We start from the raw sequence: 24,301 nt of genomic DNA, 5'->3' as shown, positions 1-24,301 counted from the left end.
CGAGCATCTGCTCTGCCGGAGAAGTAACTTCAAATGCTAGAGGACGATATATTGTCTCGATTAATTTCAAAATTAGAAGTAGGATGAGGGTTGAAATTATTAAATATGAACTATAAGAAGAAAAAAGATAAGAAGGTGGTTAGCTACTTAACTATGTTTCTAAATCTGCAAAGTAAAGAGTAACCCAATACGCCTCAGACATCTTAGGTCAATTTAGATCGAGATTGCCTGTACTAATGTTTTGTTTATAATAGTCTTCATTAATTTCATAATTACTGATACCTACACTGCAAATGACTATAATAAAGCGTTTCCTTTGAGAATTTAACTCAACGAGTACTCCTCCTAGGTTTCCATTTTTGAAACTAGACATATGCACATTTTTGAGTTTGGAAAATACTGTAGATTCTTGTTTTTCGCTCTTGTATCCAATAAAATCATATTATTGCAATTTTGAAGAGCTGAATATTGTATTAAGTAATACAGTGAAAAAAATGATTCTAGTATTTCAGATTAACATTGTTGTGACCCACGATGTAATTATTTAGCAAAACGATATCGTTGTAAAACATTCCACGAGAAAAGTACATCTTCAAGTATTTTTAGGTTATATTGTTCTCATTTTAATCAGTGAAGTAGACACTCGTTCTACAGGAATAATATTTCTTTAATAATTTTTCCCATAAGTTGACTACAAAAAAGAAAAATGTGAAAATATTAATTTGTTAGAAGTTATCTTATTCATGAAAAGTTCAGTAAAAAGAATTAGATTCATTTTCCAATTTACTTTAATCATGTATTAAAGTATATACTAAATGTTTTCTGATCTTTTTTACATAGAATATTTTTAGAATCCTTAATTGAAAAAATATGCGTTTATGTTTTGTTTAGATACCTCTATGTATTTTTTTGCCATGATGCTTCACTAGTATCAAACTTTACGCGTTATGGCTATCATAGGTAGGGCTAGGCAATTATCAAAAAATATAATCGATGATCGATTATATAAAATAATAGATTATTTTCCATTAATCGATTGATCGAAAATAATCCAAAATAATAAATAAATCGGAAATCATCAATTTTTGGATTATTCGAAAATCGGAAATAAAGCTTAAAAAGAAGGATTGTGGTTTGATTCCTACAACAAACAAGATAAAGAGCGAGTATACCACTAGGAACATACAGAACACATTATGGTTTGATTCCCAATAAAAACAAACCAAATAATGAACCTACAGAAGATATTTGGAAGTAAGATTCTGATTCTGAATTATGTTGAGATAATTATTCAGAAAATAAATTTTTAAATCGTTAAATTGATTATTATATTATTTGATTATTTTAACGATTGTACGAAAAATAGTGTGTATGCCATGGCCGCGAAACTTTTTAACGACCTCAAGATTATCTTGCCTCGGCCGCAAGCGGTCTCGGCGATAACTGTTCTTTCGGTACGTTAAAAAGGTATTTCGCGGCCTAAGCATACAAATAACTATTTCAGTTTTTTACTTTGTAATAAAGCCACTTAAAAACTCTCTTTTAAATTCAATTAAACTGTACCAAAACCATTATGCATTTTTGAGAATGAAAATAGGCAAGAAACAGTGTATTTCATAAAACCAAATTAATCGATTATTTTGCCCGCCCCTAATCATAGGTTCAAAGAGACCTTTCTTTCTCCCACTCACTAACAATTCCATAATAATCCACATTATATGGTATTGACTTGTCTTTATATTGTAATGTTTTAAAATTTCAAATAAATCGCAAATAAATATTGTAAATAGTTTGATTAATACACTTCGATGATCAAATATCAATAAACTGACAATACGATTTGAAAGTATATTTTTTATACGTTCCGATCGAATCAAATTGAATATGGCGCTCAGTAAGTTGCTATAGATTGATAAATTAGTATGACGGTGTGTTTTGTTTGATAAGGATTTTTTTTGCTTACTTGGAGTGATCGTATCCCCCTTCTCAAGTACCTTTTTTGTATGCTAGACATTTTTTATTTAATTTAATTTTGTCATTCGAGTTCGAGTTTTATCTTACCGTTCACGGTGGTGTGCATTGGTTTTGTATTGCTATTGGTGATTATCGAATTTTTTTCGGATTATTGTTACAATTAGTTCAACAGTAAGTCTTTTTATCGATTTTTTTTAATTATCATATTTTATTCGATAGTTATGATTAATTTTTGTTTTGCTTTTTTTGTAAACATTTTTTGAAATCTGCTATATAAACTTGTTTTTTTTTTTAATTTTCGTGATTATCAACATATTTTGGTTGATCTGCCATTTTAGTATATACACCGAAAATACCTCAAGGTGTAATATAATTTTAATCATTTTTGTGTCGTGAACTATTAAATTTTCTTGTTTTTTCCCCTAATTATATGTCCTAAGTTTCTAGACGTTCCTTTTGGTTTTTTTTATTTCCCTTACGACAGACACTTTTCGTTTCTCATTCATTTTTTAAATGTTTCCGAACCAGCTAATCTAATTTTTTAATTAATTTTGAAGTAAATCATGAGTGATCTGTTTTTTTGTCTATCGAATATCGTTTATTCATAACAAATATTGAAAATGGTCATATTGCATAAAGGCTTGAGTGAATTAATTAAAAAGTAGTATTAACATATAAGTACATATATACTCATTCTTATCTGGAAGTATAATTGAAATCAGATCTTCACTGTATTCTGTGTCTTTTTCATACTTTCTCGTTGTGATTATGGTATTCGTATAATAGTAATATAATGTAAAAGTTGGTTTGAATATGTTTGGTTCACTCTTGATAAAATAGGAATTTTTCAATTTTACCATTTTCCCGTATAAACTGATTCTTGGTGAAAGTTCTAATTCCAATACTTGACATTTAGATTTAGTGTTCACATGACCAAAGTTTTCCCAGGATAATTCCTCTTTTTAAAAGAATTTTTGGATTAATAATACGAGGTGTAATAAAAAATACGGTGAATGCATTTTTATAGCGGCAATCACTTACGCTACATCTATTTCAACTACAATTTCACAAGCCCTTATGTGTCGAGACAAGCAATGACAAGTTTGAATTTGTTCAAATATGTCAGTCTGCTACTATATCTGCTTCAGAGAGATTGCGTTTTCGCATGTCGTGACACATGGATCGTGAACCAGGCATTTTGTTTCAAGCTGGAAAAAGCTCACAAAATTGAAAATCTGTTTACGGTAGCTTTGAACACTCTTTTAGTAATTTAAAATTGGACTTGTGTCAGTTAGAGAATAGAAACGATCATTTCACCTCAAAACAGATACCTCAGACACCTCAAACAAGCTGTGGATAAACCTGTTAGTTAAAAAAGTGATGAATCTAGAAATTAGTGAAATCTCCTACAGGCTCATAAGATGAAGCTTTGGAGACCTAAAAAATGAACTGAAATCATTTTTGATTAGATTTTGGCCGCTAAAAACCACATTCAGCACTATTCGATCAGATGAAGCTTTGGAGGCCTTAAAAATGAGCTTTCCTCTTGATCGTGACAACGTGATGTGCCGTTAATCACTTGTGATTCGATTTTGGCCGCTAGAAGTCACACCATTTAACTTTCGGATCTTGCCTATACTAAAAAATTGTTCCACATAAAAATATTTTAACATCATACCTGACGTTCAGAAGGCCACGATAGAGCAAATGAAAATTATTCAAAAAGGATCCTTCCAGTCATGGATTCCACTTTGGGATAAGTGCATCCGTAACCGAAGACAGTACTTTGACATCAATTTAAATTCTATATTACCTTCTTACTGCACTCTATTTTACTTCGCCTGGTAGTTAACTAGATTTAGTTATATTTTGAAAAGAGTTACTAAACACTTTAACATTAATTATATTTTAAACAGTTGTAGGTAATTTTCTGAACTATATATTGAAAGAATGAAAATGAAACTGAATGAAGCCATGACGGTAGAGTATTTAATGAAATTAAAAATTTTGATAAAGACCGAAGTAGGTTGAATCGGGAAATTTTTATCTGTTGTTTTCAACTGATTTTCTATCAAAAGAGATCTAAAACTAAGATAAATCATGAGGAAAAACAATATAAAAATTCCTAAGAATAAAAAGTTTGAGAAAATTTAAAAAACTATATGTCGTCATCATCTTGGGACACACTGCCGGATTTTTAATTGAGATTACTGTTCTACGAAGAAAAAATTTTACAGTTTTGAAATAAATAACTAATTTGACCGAACAACGATATAAATAATCTGAAAACGAAGAGACAAACATTTATATCGCCGTGTTCACTTAGATACCTATTTAGTTTAATTTTGAACTATAATATACAAAATATACATTCACACACACTCTGTACATAATTTCTCTGTGGAAACACTCTCGATTTTGTAGTGCTTGTGTTTTGATAGGTGGTTTGTCCTCCAATAGTAGACTCTGTACGTTGCTATGCGGCCGTATACCGTCTTCCTATCTCTTTTTTTCGTATCGCTACTCTTCTTTCGCTCGTTACTTTATACGCTGTTGTCAGAACGCATCAGTTATCAATAAGCCCGAGAAAATCGGAATATATTTATTCTTTCTTTTAAATATTGTACCTAATTGTTTTTCGATAATTGCGTTTTTGTCGATGTGCCTTTTTACAAAAAGCCATTCATACACATTTCATAATGTAAACACTATAAAAGATTCGTTGCCGTGGTTAGTATTTATAGAAATCTATTAAGTTTTTTTAAATCTGAGTTGTGACCTACTTTTGCATATATTGGCAACATTGCTTTTAGTAGTGCTCCTAGATATACAGGAGTTGGTAGCTTAGTTCGTATTTGATGAAATAAGATTGGCCCAGTCTTAAGCCCATACAGGAATATGCCTAGCAATAAATAATTTTTGCGTTGTTAATTTCCGTTAACTTCCAAATATTTCCAAATAATTAAATTTCGGATAATAAAACTAACAAAATTGTTCTCAACTATTTTTAGAAAAGAATAATTTATCATCGGTCTAGTGTATAGTGTGTTAAAAAATGCTGTGTTTTCTAGTATGAAAAATTTAACAGTATATTTTGTTTTCACAATCTTTCATCACTAAAATTCATTATTGACATAATATCAATATTAGTAATGATTTATTAAATGATATGATTTAGAAATTGTTTTATAAATGTTTAGAGACCAGTTAAGTTAAAATGTCAAGTTATGTTTTAGTAATTACAATTCAATTTCAATTCAGTGTTATTGGTATTTAAATTTATTTATTACATTTGAGACTATTATTTTCACTGTATATAACGTACTTATACTTGTTTTTAAATAAGACATTTTTATGCGTATGCATAATTCTAATTCATAAATTCTTAAACAAAAGTGTTAATATTGCTAGAGAACGCCATAAACTGTCATTGTATAAGGTAACGTAACGTTTATTATCGTTGATCTATTAATATTTAATTTAATATTCGTAAAATAGAGAATTGATACCATTTTCATGATGTATACGAGGACATTTTTTGCTGTTATACCTATTTTAATATCTTAGAAACCAGGCTTCAAACATGTCAGTAACTTCTGCTTTGAAGGTAACTGTAATTTGAAATATAAAAATATTGCATTTGCTATTAACAACCGTGTTGAAGGCGAAATTAACTGAGGATTGTTTTATTTTATTGGCAAGCATATCGTATTATTTTAAGAAGATATAAATCATAACAGTTAAGTGTTAAATTAGCAATAACCAACCTTATTATTACGTGTTATTGATATTATACTTTTCGAAGATTTGTGGAATCTTGGAAACTAAAAAATTTGCTATAATATTTATTGGGTGAAACACATAAAAATGTTCCAAATTGAAAAACGTGTCAAAAGTAATGGTTATACGAGGTCTGGCTACTAAATAACGAGACTGGTTACGAAAAAGGGTTTTATTATAAAAATTATTCTACATTCGAATACTCCTGCTGCTATTTTTTGCTTTACCACTTCCATCGACTCAAATTTGGTCTCTTTCAAAGCAGATTTTATCTTCGGAAACAAAAAAACAAATCTGGTGAGTGTGGTGGGTGTTCTAGCACTGGAGTGCGCTTACTGGCCAAATACTGCTTCATAGATAGCGGAGTATGAGCAGGTGCGTTGTCCTGGTGCAAAAACCACGAGCTGTTCTTCCACCTCCGTTTTTTACGAACTCGTTCTTGCAGTGTTGCCAAAACTGACAAATAGTAAGTCTGGTTGACAGTCTGGCCCTCTGGAACCCATTCAGTCATCACGATACTGTTAATGTCGAAAAAAACGATCAACATTGCCTTGAATTTTGATTTGCTCTCTCTAAAGCGCTTACACCATTCAAAAATACGCGCACGAGATAGAAAATTATCCCCATAGGCCTCTCACAACAATTTACAGCACTCAGTCGGAGTTTTTTCCAATTTAACGAGAAATTTGAGATTGATTGTTGCTTCTGTTTTTTTCGTCACACATGTTTTTCGGCACGAGGAAAAAACATGTTCGTTTCAAACCGTTACTACACAAATACTATAAAAGTGACGGAAACGTGTTTTGGGACGTGTATAGATAAGAAAACTACTACTCGTTTTTTATCCTACTCGTTTAGGGCGCCCTCTAGGCGCACAGTCTCGTTATTTAATAGCCAGACCTCGTATGAATCACCTGTTCAACAAATTGACCCTTAAAATTTGTAGCACATTCTTGAAAAACTAAACAATAATTGTGGTAATTTAAACGTCAGTATAAATATATATAAATCTGAATATACACCCCAACTTTGCAAATGAAAGCAACATAAAAATTTCGTTATACGCAACACAAACGTTTACTAGTTAAAAAATTATTAAACAATCTATTTAATGTAATTGAAGAATCTATTTGACCCATTGAAAAATTAAATGAAGGTCATTTTTATATGTTCTTATCAACTTTACGACTATTACTTAATTTTTACTGCTTTTACTAAACAAATAATTTCAATGATAATATTGAATCTATAAAATGGCTTAATATAATCGATAAAGTACATGATATACAAATCAGTTTCAAAAATTTTCATGTTTTTTTCTGGATTTTACCTTTTCAACCTTCTTTAAACCTTAATACACAAAAGTGAAAATAATACATTCTGCATCTGGAAGATTTCGATTACTAATTTGACTGTTTCTGAAAATGATCAAAACACAAGCAAATCATGCTCTAACAGTATAGAATTTTTCTGCTCTACACTATTACCTGCAAGGAAACAAGAAACTGGGGAAAATAAATATAGCAAAAGATCTGATAAAATAAAAATTTGATGTTGACTGCACCACAAATTAAGAGAAGCGCCCATTCAAATAAGAGTAAAAAAATCTTACTAGGTATCTCTGGATGTTTATTTGTTTATTTAAATAACCAAAATTAACAACCAGCTTTTTAATAAAATATGGATTAGAACCGGCAAATCCGCATAAAAACCGAACCAGTGAAACCAAATTTTGCCTTGGAGTAATGATACAAAGCTTTAAATCTTGTCGAGAAATGAACAAATGTACAAGGAAAAAATACTTTAGTTTGTGAATATATCTCATGGACTAAACATTTAACATTGAAAAGATGTAAAAAATGATGAAATTAACATCTCAATTACCTTTTTTGTTAAGTTGACCTCCCATGAGCTGTGACACCTACGACTGAGCGAACAAATTAAATTAAATGAAGGATTTTTGAAAAAATTGTAGACGATATAATAATATTCTCATTCTCAAATTCAGATGTATTCGTTTGATTTTACTGAGCTGCTTTGCTTCATTCACTTTACATTACTGGCCAAAACTATTATACATTAAAATAAATCCTCCTCGTATTTATTTTCAATATTATAGTATCGAACGTTTGACATACGCGCTTGTGTAATATCGAAATTTATCACTTGAATGTTTTTATTATATTATATAATAATTACCTATTATTTTTTCAAATCTAAATTGCCAAGTAAAAAATGAAACTGTTTCTTGTTATCATTGTGTATAAAAATGAAATTTTCATTTGATCAAAAGCCAAAAAGATTTATTAATGTGGTCGTCGTTTGTGGAATTATTTAGCGTAATTGGCAAAAATAATCTGTAATTTAGAAATTAATATAATATTTTTTTTATTTCAGCCAATATCCGAGTGGACTTGTTCAAATGTAATAGAATGGATGGCGGCATTAAATTTATACACTTACGCAGACGTTTTTAGATGTAAGGATATAAAAGGTGCAGACTTACTACATCTTGATCGAGAAAAATTAATTGTAAGTATAATTTCAACTTCATATATATATGAATGATATTGTCGTTAACAATTAGCAACCACATTATCTGTGTACTGTATCAATTTTTGTTGATACACCATAAGTTTTATGGTTGTAAAACAATTCAAAAGTTTTTTCATGTTTGCTCAAGACTCAAGCGAGGTTTCTCTGACAAAATGTGTGTCCAAATCGACGTCTCTAATGGCTCACAACTGCAAGGAGAGGGTCATAATCCGTTGACCAATTTCCATCTTATTGATTATTTTCAGAACGGTACAAGGTCTCATTTAGAAGCTCTAGTTAAAATTGTAGAAAACAACAATCAGGACTTCTAATTCGTTCTGATCTAGAGATGGAGGTAGTGCGTGAAAAATCCTACTGTATTAGAAAGTACACAATCTATACAACATATGTTTCAAGTTTGAGGACGCCACGTTGTTTAGTATTTGTTTGGCAGCTATCAATAGTGAACGTTTTCAATGAATTTGTAAAGATAGAAAAAATTGGTCATCGTTATGTGATACAATACTTTTATTTGAAAGGCATTAGTCCAACCAATATAAGCTGAACTGAATTCTACTCGTTTAAGCGAAGAAATCAAGCAAAAACTGCTGCATTTGGCTAAGAAGAAAGTGTTGTTTCATCAAGACAATGAACCAGCCCATACATCTATTATTGCAATAGCCAAAATTAATGAATTAAAGTTTGAATTTCTACCTCATGCACCCTATTCGCTAGATTTAGCCCCCTCGGATTATTTTCTGTTCCCAGACTTGAAAAAATGTCTCGGTGGTCAAAAATTTTCCAACAATAAAGAAGTCCTGTCGGCAGTTAATGGCTATTTTGAGGGGCCTGGCGATTCTTTTTATAAAAAGTGTATTATTGAACTTATTGAATTTATTGAACATCGCTGATAAAAGTGTATCGAGTTAAAAGGAGATGAAAAATAAATAAATTTTTTCCAAAATTTTTGTGATTTCTTTGTTGGACCAGGTACTTCTGAGACTAATCCTCGTAAATTAGATTAATTAACCAGCAAAACAATAAAGAGAAAAACTAGACTAATAAATTTAGTTTACAAATTTGGAACGAAAGAAGCTGAGATTAATGTCATCAAATAGTAGATACATTTCGTAAAAAAATATAAAGTTGAAAATACTATTTTATTGGCAAATATGTACAACTTTTTAAATCATATTTGGAGATTTCATCTGGCGAAGAACATTATAGAATAATGGAGCATGATAACATAATGAAACCTAATTTCGTTCAAAATTAATGAAAATTGTTTGGATCAAATTCACGTAAATAACAAATTGAAATGAAGATGATTTGTTGTGATTCTTCCACAGTTACATAACCATTTTTCGCTTAAAAGGAAAATCTAAAATGTTCTTTATATTTTGGATATTTTCATTAAGCTGCTTTTGTTGTCGATAATTTAGGAAAATAATCATTATCGTTGAAATATTTTTTGTTTGAATGGATGTCTGGGTTTTGTATTCAATTAGAGTATTTCGTCTGTTTGCCTCTTGATGGCCTGATTAGTTTGTCAGATAATTCACCAATTGTATATGATACCATATGTAAAAGATTGTTTTTAAGATCCAAATTACGTAATTATTTCTTAGTTTTCATTTTATTGGCAGATGACACTCAAACTCTGCTTTAATAGGATATACAGTTCTACCAACTAAACTTTTTTAAATATTAGGTATTGTATACATAAACCAAATTCATAACTTTATAAATAACTGACAATCTACGGGGGTTAAATATTATTTGATAACTTTTTCATTTATTGTTATATTAATGCATTTATATGTTTTAGGCTATGGGCATAAAAGATGAATTCCACCAGAAAGCTTTATTATCCTGTATAGATGAATTATTAAATAAGCCAGACAATACAACCCCTCTACGAAATGAAATTGAGGAAACAGTATCCACTGACACCACTTATACTCACAATTTGAAGCAGCGCAGCTTTAGTTCATTAGAACGATGCGATAAATGTAACAAATATCTTCGGGGACTCCTTCACCAAGGTTTTATTTGTCAAGATTGCGGTGTAGTTTCCCATCGTACATGTGCAGCAACTGAACTTCCGTCTTGCACTCACCGTCCAATGGATGAAAGTTCTCATTTTATTCAATTTAAATCATTCTTCGGTCAGGGACTTTGCAGCCAGTTCAATTTAAGTGAATCACCAGCTCCAATGCTCATCATAAATTGTGCTTTAGAAATTGAGAAACGTGCTAAGAATAATGAATCTCTAGAATTATATAATTTATATTGTGCCACACCTCCTGCAGATCAGTTGCAATCTCTAGTTAAGAAAATAGAAGAAAATCCTAACAACATAAACTGGTCTGAATACAGCCACGTGTCCATTGCTAGTGTTTTCAAAAAATACTTAAGAGAGTTACCTGATCCGCTCATTCCTGTACAGTGGTATGATAAATTTTTGGAAGCATCTAAAAAAAGAAACGATGAAGAGTGTACTACCATATTGAAACAACTAATAGAAGAACTTCCAGAGCATCATAAATCAACCTTGAGGTTTATTATGGGACACTTGTGTAGAATATGCCAGTTAGAATATGCTAGAGGAAACAAAAGCCCACCTACTGTCTTAGTTCAAGTTATGTGTCATATTTTCCTAAGACCACCATGGGAGAGAATTATGTAAGTTGATACATTTTGATAAAATTACACATTTATTATGCGATTACAAGAATTTTTATCTTCAGTAATTATTTCTTCATCTTGAATTCTCTAGTGTTTGGTTTTTGTTACTGGCATACATCAACATTTTCTTTTGTCTTGAAAATTCGACGTATCAACCATCTTTGCTTCTGTGCTTTAACAAAAAGTGAATACAGTGCTACCTCAATATAACAGATAGGAAGAAAATAAGTAAATATTCGTATATTAAGTCATTCTTTAAACTGAGGTTTGTTATATTAACGTTAGGTTGATCTACAATTTGTTTTAAAGAGTTAAAAAAATAGTTTTATTCACCTCAACATTACTCATTTTGTAGCGAACAACTTCTTTTACATGATAACACATTTTTATCAAATTACTGTATTTCCTATTTAAAAACAATAAGATAGAAAAGATATGTTTCCCTTAGATAAATTATCAAAATTAAATGCAGTTAAATCTGTAAAAGTAGGTATCAAGATAGCTTATTCTTAATTTTTTTTATCTTTATTCGTCAGGTTCATAAATTTCACCCCCTTCTTCGCCTTCATACACTTCTACATTAGTAACTGACAACATAGATATGACAATATCAGCATTGGGATCAGTTAGTTCTCCACATATGGCTAAATATATCAAAGGAAACGAATTCATTGAACTTTCTTGAAAGTGCAATTCTTCTTGATCTCTTTGCCAGGTCCTATCAATTTCGGCGAGTGGAAAGTCATCTTTTTCATTTTCGTATGTTATATTGAACACACTTTTCTTTGATGCAGTTTGCAATGGTCCTTTCATTGTCTGACAACTTCTTTTCTATAATGCATTTTAAAGCTTTGAATGATGCGTTAGTCCAGGGGTTGTAGTTTTGAAGTGGAGTTTGGAGGAAAGTAGTTCATTTTAAAATTTTTCGAGTTAGGAACTTCCCGAACAATTATCGATGAACGTAAGAACTTCCTTCATCTCTTTATCCAGACTGCATCACTGGTTATCCAAGACTTAAGGTTTGTCGTGTAATCTGTTGGCAGATTATTGACATGTTTAAAACGTCGCGTTTTTTTTATTTTCTGATTATGAGTGGCTAAGTTAATTAGAGATACACTTTTTTTGATAGTTAAATTTACTAATAAAATCATTTTTTATTTCAACAAATTTATTCTTACGCCACTTAGATTGGGTATTTGTGTCATGTTTTTTAGATTTCTCCTTATAGGCATCAACTTTTAACATTCTTTTGAATTAAAATTATACAATATCTGCAAACAACTGATGGAAAATAAATTATCTTAAAAAATTTCATCCATAATTTGCACATTCCATAAACTTTCATATAATGAGCATGATGTAGATATTCAAATTTTAAAACAATTTTTGTATAATGATATTGAAATGTCTGACATCAGTTGATGAGAAACAAAGCATCACTATCTTATAAAATGCAAAAGGTAATAACTAGCAGATTGCTAGCTACAAAAAACAAAATTGCCTATAATCAAAAATTGATACTCTAAAATAATTACTTCATTTAAAACTTTTCTGTTGATTAAGTTTATTGAAAATTAATCAGTACAGTTTCCAAACTGGGACTTTTCAATTAAAATTGATGTTTTTATATATTTTCCTCTGTTCTATATTGGATATTAAAAAAGTTATAAACGCTTACTCATTTTCTATTGGGATGTATTAAAATCAACTTGTAATAAAAAATTGTAATGAGGAAAATTTACCTATCATTTAATTGTTTATTTAAAACTCTCTTAAATGGAATCAGAAGTTATTTCAATTTATCTGTAATTCAGTTAAAATTTTTCCTTTCACATATTATATGTTAACTTAAGTGTTTCATAAAAATGATATACTTAAATCAAAATCTTATGACCACGCTCAAAATATCATCCCAAACCCCCAGGGTCCAATCAGGATGAAAATACCTTAATTCAATGCATTAACATAAATATTCTTTATTAATTACATAGTACTATTCATTTTAACATGCCTAGTGTATGCAGAAGAATATTAATTGGCAATTTTCTCGAACCTGCAATAAATTCATTATTAAATTTTATCTTTGTGTCTTATTGACCCCATTTACTAATAGAATAATTCACAATATCTTTATTATCCTTTGTATGAGGATTAATGTTACAGAGTAACCTTTTCTTATCTCCTAACTATCTAATCCTTTTTATCAGTAATCTCATTAAGCGGGGTGATGCAACTTGATCATACCATTCCAACTTTTTGTCTTCATTTTTATTTCTTATTTCTTATATTTATATATAAACAGATAATATTGCATTACATCATTCTAATGTATAGAACAGAGCAGTAGACTACTTATTTTCCTACTAGTGTTGAGTACTTGTTGGCTCAAAAGTATTCCAGTTGATAACAAGTGGAAAAGTTTCCCAACTATTGATTAACAACAAAAACCTTAGTCGTCAGCTCATTTAGAGTCAATAAAAACCTTATTGTGTATATCTAAGGATATATTATAAGTTTGTTAAATTACCTAGAGTGGAAAATTATAGAACAAAAAATTAATTTCTAAATAGTTATGAAACGTTCATTACATTTTACTTATTCAGTTTAGGAGCATATGGATTCATTTTAAGATACTAATTAGTTAATTAACACATTAAATAACTTATTTCTGTATTTATGCACGTATTGGTAGAGTTATGTATTCAAGAGTGAGATAAACGTTTTTGTAACTGAAAATATTAATATTAATGTTTTTCAACAATTCTAAATTATATTTTTGGTGAATATAATACCCTATTGTACCTTGGAGTTTCATTTAGTAAATGTTGAATAAAAAAGTCATCCTTCCTAATTTTTGACTTGAAAATTATAAAAATTCATGCTGCTATCAATAATTTTTGATAAATTTGATAAAAAAATTTGAATGAGTTTTAAGATTTTTTGAAGGCAATTGGTAACTAAAGCTTGTCAATTCTTATTAAATAGAAATTACAAATATCAATATTTTAACCATGAAAATTTTAAATCATCAGAATGTTTATCCTTACAATGATTACAATGACCCAAATTTGCACTTTTGTATAAATGACCTCAATATATTTATCAAATTTGCCATAATATATTTTTAGTGATTAAAAGATGCATCTTTTTAATATCGTTTGTTGTCAGTTTTAATTGATGCTTTGTCAATAAATAATTGAATATAATATAGAATACATTCAATAGACATACTGTCTACAGACTACACAAGCTTTTCCTGGAACAGCTAAATTATTTATCTATGTATTTTATATTTAAAATTAAACTTCATTATCTCCCAGCTAAATAAAATGAGTCTTATCCCCATTAAAACCTGATAAGAGAAATCAGTTGTATTGTTGACCCAGATAAGATAATAATCTTACAATTTTTTTATATACATATTTGAAATGATTATAGAACTTAGCAACTAGATAAAGTATATCTCAATTACTAATATGTTTTTTTTTTCAGACAAGTCGTCTACAACACACAAGCTCACAACCGCATTGTTGAACTGCTTTTACTATACTGTGATTGGGGAGAAAAATTACCAGAATTTGCTTCAGCACCAGCTATACCCCCTAGGAAAGTCTCTCGTATGGGTAGTAGTGCCTATTATACGATGATAGAAAGAGATAAGGAAAAAAGTAATGCTGCGATGAGTCTCCAGGATGCGGAGTGGTATTGGGGCGACATCAAACGTGAGGAAGTGAACGAAGTGCTTAATGACACTGTTGATGGTACATTTTTAGTTCGTGATGCATCTAGTAAATGTGGTGAATATACTCTGACTCTTCGGAAAGGTGGTGCAAATAAGCTCATTAAAATTTGCCATCGGAATGGTATGTACGGTTTTACGGAACCTTACACGTTTCCATCTGTTGTAGATCTTATTAATCACTTTAGACATGATTCTTTATCTCAGTACAATGCTTCTCTAGATATAAAATTACTCTATCCAGTTTCTCGTAATAATCAAGAAGAGGAATTGGCGAAAACAGAGAAGATTGAAAAACTAGTAGAAAAGCTGGTAACTCTAAATAAAAGTTTGGCCGATAAGAATAAAGTATCTGAAACGGTTTCAAAAGACTTTAATGATACATCAATTGAAGTACAAACTAAAAGACAAGCTCTTGATGCATTGAAAGAATTGGTACAAGTATTTAGAGACCAAACTGTTGTACAAGAAAAATTTCAAAGTGAAGCACAACCTCACGAAATTAAAAATCTGGAACTTAATGCCGAATTACTTAAAAAACGTCTCAAGTTAATGTCTGAAAGCTGTGAACAACTAGAAGAAATTCTGAAACAGAAAGAAGCTTATAGGAAAGCATTAGAAAGAGAATTAACAGCTTTAAAACCGCAAATTCACAACTTGGTACGAGAAAGAGACAAGCACACTAGATGGCTACAACAAAGAGGCTTTTCTATTAGTAAAGTGAACCAAATTTTGAATAGAAATGCAGAAGAAACGATAGGGGACTGTGAAGTAGATACAGATTCATTACCACATAATGATGAGAAAACTTGGCTCATGTTGAATTGTTCCCGTACTGACGCAGAAAAACTGTTGGAAGGAAAACCTGATGGCACATTTTTATTGAGAAAATCCAGACAAATGAACAAATTTGCTCTTTCTGTACAGTGTAATGGAAGCACTAATCATTGTATTATCAATGAAACTCAGAAAGGACTTGGATTTACAGAACCATACAATATTTATCCCACATTAAAAGATTTGGTATTACATTATGCTACAAATTCTTTAGAAATTCACAACGATCTTCTGAACACTGTTTTGGCTTATCCCATTAACGCGGTTAATAATGGTAACCATAATAGGGATAGTTGCATATACGTTCCATGAGAGTTTTGTGATAAAAAACTGACTTTTATATTCCTTTATTAAAATATCCTTAGGATGATAATTATAAAGAAACGATTTTAACAAATTTTTATTCATTTATGTATTTCATTCTATATATATTATATATATACATAAAATTAATATTTACGTGACTTGGTTTACAATTGAATACACTCTTTTGCTTCAACACCGGGTTAAATACTGTGATAATGTACTAAAGATGACTTTCACATGTACTTATACTTGGCGAAATAAAGTGTATTGGCCAAAGTAACAAAGTTGTGGGTTGGTAACAGAAATGTTTCAATTACTATGGAGACTTTTCAATGACAGTATGGTAAAAAAAACTAGATATTTCTATACATTCTCCATTAATTAGTTAACAATGTGTATCTATATATGCTGTTGACGTTGTACTGTACAAACAGTTCGATGTGTACAAATAAACTAGTGGAGTTAACCAGTGATGTATACTTTCTTCTTATTTGAAAGTCTCATAAAGTGCTCCATTGTTTTGAATTCTTCTACTTGATGTATTACATAAGAAGTCTCTGTTTATTAGATATTAATTCAACAGAGAAAATTTAGTTTTTTTCTCCTGCTGTATATTATATTTTGGTGATCTTTACTAATAATCAAGTCAATATGTAGAAGTTGTTGATTTAAGTTTGATTATTAGCATTTATTTGGAATTGGTTTTTAGTGTTTTATTTTCAAAACGTAAGGTTTTTTGGAACATTTCCAATGTTAAAATTTAAGAAGAATGAATGGTAATCAAACTTAGTAACAAGCTTCAATATTTGTTGTATGCTGTGATTTACACTGCTGATTTACTGATATATAATTTGCTTGATTTTTTTAAAAAGCATTCTAGATATAATATGTTGATAAACATATTATTAATAATGTATATTTTAGTTATATTAGAAATGAAGAAATTTCTTTTATTACAGATTTTTATACATCAAATTTATATACATGCGTTCGTATGTCGTGTGTGTGAGAGAGAGAATATTTTTTTAAAGAAGTATTTTTTACTAATTAACCTTCCTATCATATTTTATGTTTGTTATCCCATATTTTTTTAAATTGAAGCTAAAGCGAAGCTGATGTTTAAGAAAAAATGGAATATCCTATTGCTAAAATTAAAATGAAAAGACTACAGTTAATAGATCTTTAATAATATGTTCTAAGAAATTGATATTTGAACAACAACCCTCTTTCCATAGAAAAAAAATAATATACCTATTATTGATATATACAAGGATGTTCAATCTGTTGTATAATATTCAAATAAATAGATATACATTTTTCTCAATACACAAAAGGTATTTATCAGTTTTTTTTATTTTTTATGATTAGTAATACTTCACTGTAATTGGTTTTGACAAAATAATTCTTTTACAGTGTTGCCTATCATCATCATATTTTAATGGTATAATTATATTCTATTACATAAAATTTTGCAAATGGACCTTCACATGACTCAAAATAAAATTTTTGGTTAGTGCTCCAAGACAAATACTATTTATGGATATGTTAGAATTTTTAAAATATTTAAGTAGAAAGGAAACCATGTGACGTTTAATTCTCTGTTGCTATGGTTGTTTCTGTTTTGATCTTTTTTTGTCAAACTACCATCGTGGGTATAAGCGTTCTAAAGAGTCTATTCTGTAACTTTTTTGGTTCAAAACAATCAAGGGTTATATTTAACTGCAGTGTATAACCTTTGTTCGTATTCTATAATCAAAACTCTGGTTGTACATGTAACTATTATAGTGTTTGATATAGTATTTTTTATATCGACAAGGTGAAAAGATAAAGAATAAAATTACAATAACATTTTGTTTCGAGGTTAAATGGCTGCACGTCTAATGAACTGAAATTTGTGAGAAATAAGCGACGTTTTTCAACTTCCAATTTCAACATTTGTAACACACAATATATCATAACATTTCAATGCTGTCCTTCCTGATGAAGAAGTTATTCATTGTACAAGATTGTGATCGAGATCATAATTTTAGTATCCAAGGGAATGTGATTTAATATGTAATGAATATTTTACTTAATAATTAATAGAAAAAGTTTTTCCATTATATTTTGATAATTTTATTAAACTATTATATTGAATTTACTCTTACTTCATTGTTTTTGTAACGTAATATTGCTCTGTAGAGGGAAGTATATCGGTCGGGAAATATAAAGCTATAAATACTATTTACCATTACACTCCTTTTTTTCTTTCTATTCTATTTTTCTATTAACTGGTATTTCATTGTTTACGTTCTCATTATCACTAGAGATCGGGGCTGAAACTACACAGAATATAATAATCACAAATCTGACATAGTATAATCATGTGTGACGATATTCATACAATTTGTCCTTGCCATTATCATAATTTAAATAAAAAAATTTGTTTTACCATTACTACTTTCTGAAACTGGCTCCAAAAATCAATCATTATCGACCACAAAATCTTTTTGCTCACATTGAAGTTCATCTTCAGAATTATTTTACCCATCTACCACAACTGGATTAAGAAGTTGAATTATTCTGTGATCCTTTGTATATGCTTTATTCTAAGTTTTTTAAGTATTTTATTTGAAATCAGCGAATACCTAAAACGTGTTTTAAGTTCAATAAGTTTTATTTTAATTACTACAAACTTACTGATTCCCATTGTTTGGCATTTTTTTTTCGGCCCATCAATCAAGTAGTTGTTACTCTTTCCCAATTTTTTTGTTATTGTTGATACTCTGCAGCTTCATTTGGAAGGTAAATCAAATCTATATGTTATTCAACTTAATTTATTAATGCCGACAATTTTGGTTGATCGTTCTCTCTTTTTCTCCATACTAAATCACAAAAACACAACTTCGCTACCTAAATATAACTGTATCGTTAAAACTTAAAAATTAACCAGGTGTTTAAAACTGAACCATACAGAATACTTAACTGGTTTAATTTTATATCATGTAGTTATAAATACATTAATAACCTGAAGGTTATAATACTAATAACCAAAAAGTTACAGAATAGACCCCATATTATTATGTGTGTATGTGTAAACTGTCAGCTTATTTAGCTAAAATTCAAATTTCTTAGAGCATTTACCAAAAGCATAATTATTTCTCAATTTATGTTTACATGGTAACAAGTGATATATATTTTTTCAACTTTTTCTATTGTAGGTTTATTAAAATTTGAGGTTCAAAAAATGTGAATTTGTTAACTTGTGATACATGATTTTTGTTTTTCATTAATGCTGTATCTTTTGGTTTCATTTAAAAAAATGTTCTGGAAACTCCTAAATTTTTGTGAAAATAATATAATATGATATATGTGAATGTGCCATATTAATGTTTATACCTTTCGGACTAATTGAATGAAAACATGATTTTGTATAGTAGATACTCAGAAATAGGTTTTGTACTTTTCAATTTGCCGAAAAATTTCATATTTGGAGATAAAACTGAATCACTTATATCTGTATTTAATAATTTGCCAATAAACTATAGGAAGTGTCATTTTTTATGAAATTATACCACATAGAATTTTCGTATTTAAGGATTATGCACTAAATGTAAAAATTTTATAATTAATTTGTAAAATGAAATTGGCTAATGTAAGAGTACAATCTTCCATAAATAGGTAACTTCTAGTTGCCCAGTTTTGCTTTATATGAATTTTTTATTTAGAAGTTTTGAATAGAATGATCCACCTTTAATCATTGTATTTGAAAGAATGACAATCTTTTACAAAATACTATATTGCATCAATATAAACTGATCACTGAAGAAATATATAACATTAACTATAAATTTACTTAATTTAAATGATAGCACAATCATATTTTTCTTATTTTAGAGTCAATTATTCCATCAGCTCTTTCAAAATTTCACTTTTACAAAACTTGTATTAAATTTCCAATTTAATTTAGTCAATAAGATTTATCTAATGAATACCTGAGCGATGTATTTATTTCTGACAAATTAAGCTGCACATTTTTGAATCTTTTTTCAAATCACACAAATTTTAAGAGAGTAATTTGTATAACAAATATTGGATTTTGAGATGGATGTGTTCTAAGTATATTGTCAAAAATTGTATGAAAGACATAAAAAAGAAATTTATTATTGTGGAATCAGTTAAGAACATGACCAAAGATGTGATATTAATAATTTCAAATTGGATTTCAATGAAAATTGTGTACTGAAATTACAATGTTTATTAACTAAAAACCATATTATTGGAGTAATGTTATTTTTTATAAAAAAATGGTTAAATAATTTCATAAATTTAAATGGTACAAATTTATATTGTTATTTTCAAATCATCTAAATGAAATATTCTATATTATTATGCTGTAAATTTTAATATCTATAATTGGTTTTAGTGCATAATCTTAAGACAATTCAGTTGATATTACCACGTGTCTAGAATGTTTTTTTACAGTTTAAATGCTACTATAATCGATGTGTAATGTATTGGACTTTTAAAGAGCAATTTGAAGTAATTGATGATTCAACAGTTCTTAATTTATACCCGTATTTTCAATAGATTTCTATTAATTATTTTATGTCTGTCAAATGAAAATGAGAAATTATCCGGACGTTTTAATCAGCACTTTTTTGTAGTGTAAAAGGCCTAAATTTTAGAGCAAATACCAGTGGAACTCTTTCATATTTCTTTTATAAAGAATTATATTTCATTGGTACCACAAAGTAGTAATTTATTTTTTATTTTATAAAAATATTTACTACAACTTTGCTTTATGATTTTAACAAATGAACAGAACTGTGTTCTGGTGGTTATTGCATTAAAGTGGCTTATTTTCTTTAGAAAGTGTATATTCAATTAAAAGAAGTAGCAGTAATTGGAGAAAGTATTCATTTTGCTCTTCCAATATTTTCCTTTTCACATAGAAATATTCAGATATTCTTATTTTCATACTACAGTTCAGATTCCTAGATACCGACGTTTTTCTCAAGTGTTTTGGTGGTTAAACCAGAAATGTTAATTAAATCTAAAAACAATAGGGAATAATCGGAGCGGCACAAGGTGCCATTAATTAAGTGCTTTATGGTTCTTTTATGTTTACCCGACCTATATGTCTAGGGTTGCCAGACGTGCACGAAAAAAAAACAGAGAGTTTCTAATTTCAAAAAATAAAGCTATTTTATTCCATAATAAAAAGTTTAAAAAACAAAGAATATTTAATATTTTTATAGGTAAATAAAACTTTTTAATATATTTCACATAGATGCCGATGCTTTTAACAACTCCCTATTACTTGATATCTCATTTTTAAATTCGATGCAAGTACTGTTTATGTTGAAAAAAATACAGAGCTCACACTCAACGCTTTCTACAGAGAGACGATTTATTTCGTTTGTCCAAACATTTCCCATAACACTAAATATCCTTTCTATGAAGGCATTGGATAAGGGAAGCTGCAAACATATTGTACAAGTTTCAACAAACTTGGTGCTACCTCTTTCTCAAAGAAGATACATCACAATCTACTGTTTTACCTTCAAGTACGGGAAACACGGTGTGCAGTGCAGCCAGTGCTTCATATAGATTTTCAGGAGGTTGCTCTTGTTACCAAGGAGAAATTAACCACAAATCTATTAATTCATCCAGGTTGGGCAATATTCCGGATTCTAAATTTAAACAACTAAAAGTCTTAAAATGGTTATTTTCGAAGCTATACCACTTTGCTATGTAAACCAGAGCTCTTTGGTAAACATTTAGAGCATTCGTCACAAATTATTTAGAATGATATTCTTAAAGATAGCCTTTCTTCAAGGCCATGTGTATTTTTATGCTAAAATGTTGGTCGCTTATTTTTTTTAAGAGTGTTCCTGAATTTAATTCCTTATGAGGACGATATTGTGTTAAAGTAAATCGTCACTAATAACCCTATAGTTGACTCTCTTAACTACCACCACTTTGTAAAAAAGACAAAATTTCAGGTTAGAAAGACCAACTGTGTCGAATGCGACCATGTTCCAATAAGGGAATTATAGAAATAATGGCCATTTTATTAAAGCTGACTTCACTTTTGATCAATAATGAAGTCGACTTTAAAAATAGAGTTATCGGAACATTGTTAACTATAGGGTTATTAGACACGATTTCTTTTAAAAACACAATATGTATTATATGTATTATGTATTAAAACTAATATTGTTTCTATCTCCATTTCTGAAAACACATCAAATAAGCAACTAGCTATCGATTTAAAAAGAGAACCATAAGGCTGATGTTAATAAAGCTAATGCTTTCCTTTATTAAAAGACGGTACTAACTTGAGCACTATTAATGGTGCCTTGTGCGTCACAAATAAAGTCGATTTTGTTAAAATCGCCCCATCGATAATTCCCTAATACATATAAAAGAAACAGATTTGTCGAAGGATAACGTAAGGTTTTTTTAATCGAAACAATTCACAACAAAAAAGAGTTTTCAAAAGTCTTGAGGTAGTAAAGAAACACGAAATTACAAACATCAAATCTGGAAGTGGAAAAACAAAATAACACCCATGATTTCTATTAACGATCCAACATTGATCAATGTAATTTGATCAATATAGTGTGTACACTGATTTTGGAATGAATGGAATACGCATGAGCGTGACGAAAAATGTTCAAAGAGAAATAACCTACTGAAATATATAGCAAGCGACGAAGACAAGTGAATCAGGTATTTTTGAAAGATTATGAGTTTATGAGACCAAACTTTTTAGGAGGAAAAAAAGTAAATACTGAAAATAAAATATAAAATAAGCATAAGCTTAACTACACCAATACATTCTAGATTGTAATGAAATTGACGAAATTCTGAAACATTGGATGATTGTTTTTTGTCCCTAGATAATTTACTTCCTTTTGATTCTTCAGAGATGACCTTCTTTTTGTAATAATAAGGTCACCATTTCGTAAAGCCAATAAATATTCATTCTTAAACAGTTTCAATTCGAAATTCCTTTTTTTCCTTGAATTTAATATTATTTCGGCTCCTCTTCATGACTCATAATTACATCAAACAATAAATTCGTATCCAGAAAATAACCGAAAATTTTGGAATAAACAATCGACCAAATGAATGATGATGACAGCTGCCGTACAATGTTGCCACTAAAAAATAGTAGAAAGAACATATTTCCAGTAACTAGTGTTGTTTCAAAAATATTTCGATTTGACACAACTATATTAAATGGAAAGAAAAAGACTTGAGTTGTTTCAATTATGTCAAGGGTGTATGGCATGAATGCCAGCATAAAAATACAAAAAAGTCAACTTTACCAAAAAGTGGACTCATGTTGTTTCAAACATACCTGATTCAAGTAGAGTAAACAAAGGTTTGTTTATAAGTGTTTTGGACTTTAAATATCTTTATTATAATGGACTTGAGTTTTCTTGAAAACTGAAAATAAATGATATAAATAAATTATGATCAGTGTTGATCCAAATGAAGTAAAATGGAAATCTTGGTGATCTCTTGAATTCATTATCATTCATTCATTTTTCTTGGTCACAATTCCTAGGATCCTTAGTCAATCATTTCACTGGTTATCCAATATAATTATAAAAATTTAATCATTATAAGTGTAGTTTTCACTATTGAACAGAAGACTTATTAATTTCTGAGCTGTAAAAATTGCATTTCGTTCCATTTTGTTGTTCACTTCATTTTTAAACTATCACTAATCTTCTGTGTTTCTATAATTAATTCTCTAAGAACCTTAGTCCTTCTATGAAGTATGTTTGGATATCTCATATTATTTTGCAATATTAGTTTAGAATATATTATGATGTCAACTTGAACAAAAGTATATTTTACACATTACACTTGAAAGAAATGTTTTTATTATTGAACAAGATATCTTATATTATATATGATGTATTGTTGGTGTAACCACAAAATATTTATTTATACTTTTAATTGAGGTTCTATATACTTTAATGGTACATTCTTATTCTTTAACACATTCGTATTTTCAATTCAGGTTGCATAAAATATAGGCTGTAATAAGATTTTAGAAAACTTTTGCAATCATTAAATACTGTTTGTATGAGGTTGAATGAATTTTGTATATTAATTTGTAAGTATGAATTGATTTTTAAATAGAGGTTTCATTATATAGTATTTTTTAAATTTGTAATAAACTGTTCTTTATATACTGTTGAATGTCATCTCAAATAAATAATTGAAATAATAAATATACTTTTATTCTGTAACTCACTTCCTTTGTATTGATGAGAAGAAAACATTTCTCATCTTATTGCAAATGACACTATGGTACATAAGCAAAACTGATCAGCCCAAATGAGTACATGAACACTTCAATATTATCGCAAAAAATTCAATTATTTTTCAGTATGAAGTAGCACTTCATATTGACAGGATTTGCCCAGGCAATAGATC

General features: G+C 29.1%; 1 protein-coding gene across 3 annotated transcripts in view; it reads left to right on the top strand.

Annotated features, from left to right (window-relative positions):
- The window catches only part of LOC130451253 (phosphatidylinositol 3-kinase regulatory subunit gamma), a 261,341-nt gene extending 237,048 nt beyond the window's left edge, over nt 1–24,293 (top strand). For 2 of the 3 annotated variants that reach the window (XM_056790156.1, XM_056790157.1), the window contains 3 exons: nt 8,152–8,286; nt 10,118–10,974; nt 14,470–24,293. In XM_056790156.1, the coding sequence (XP_056646134.1) occupies nt 8,152–8,286; nt 10,118–10,974; nt 14,470–15,865 (2,388 nt within the window). In that variant the 3' untranslated portion in view covers nt 15,866–24,293. Of the gene's footprint in view, nt 1–2,049; nt 2,146–8,151; nt 8,287–10,117; nt 10,975–14,469 lie in introns of those variants that run through there. The other variant, XM_056790158.1, reaches the window with a different exon arrangement.
- The last annotated feature ends 8 nt before the right edge of the window (nt 24,294–24,301 follow it).

Source organism: Diorhabda sublineata, chromosome X (genome assembly GCF_026230105.1).
Source record: "Diorhabda sublineata isolate icDioSubl1.1 chromosome X, icDioSubl1.1, whole genome shotgun sequence".
NCBI classification, from domain to species: domain Eukaryota; kingdom Metazoa; phylum Arthropoda; class Insecta; order Coleoptera; family Chrysomelidae; genus Diorhabda; species Diorhabda sublineata.
Note: the sequence above shows the minus strand (reverse complement) of the source record. Positions and strands in the feature narration are given on the sequence as shown.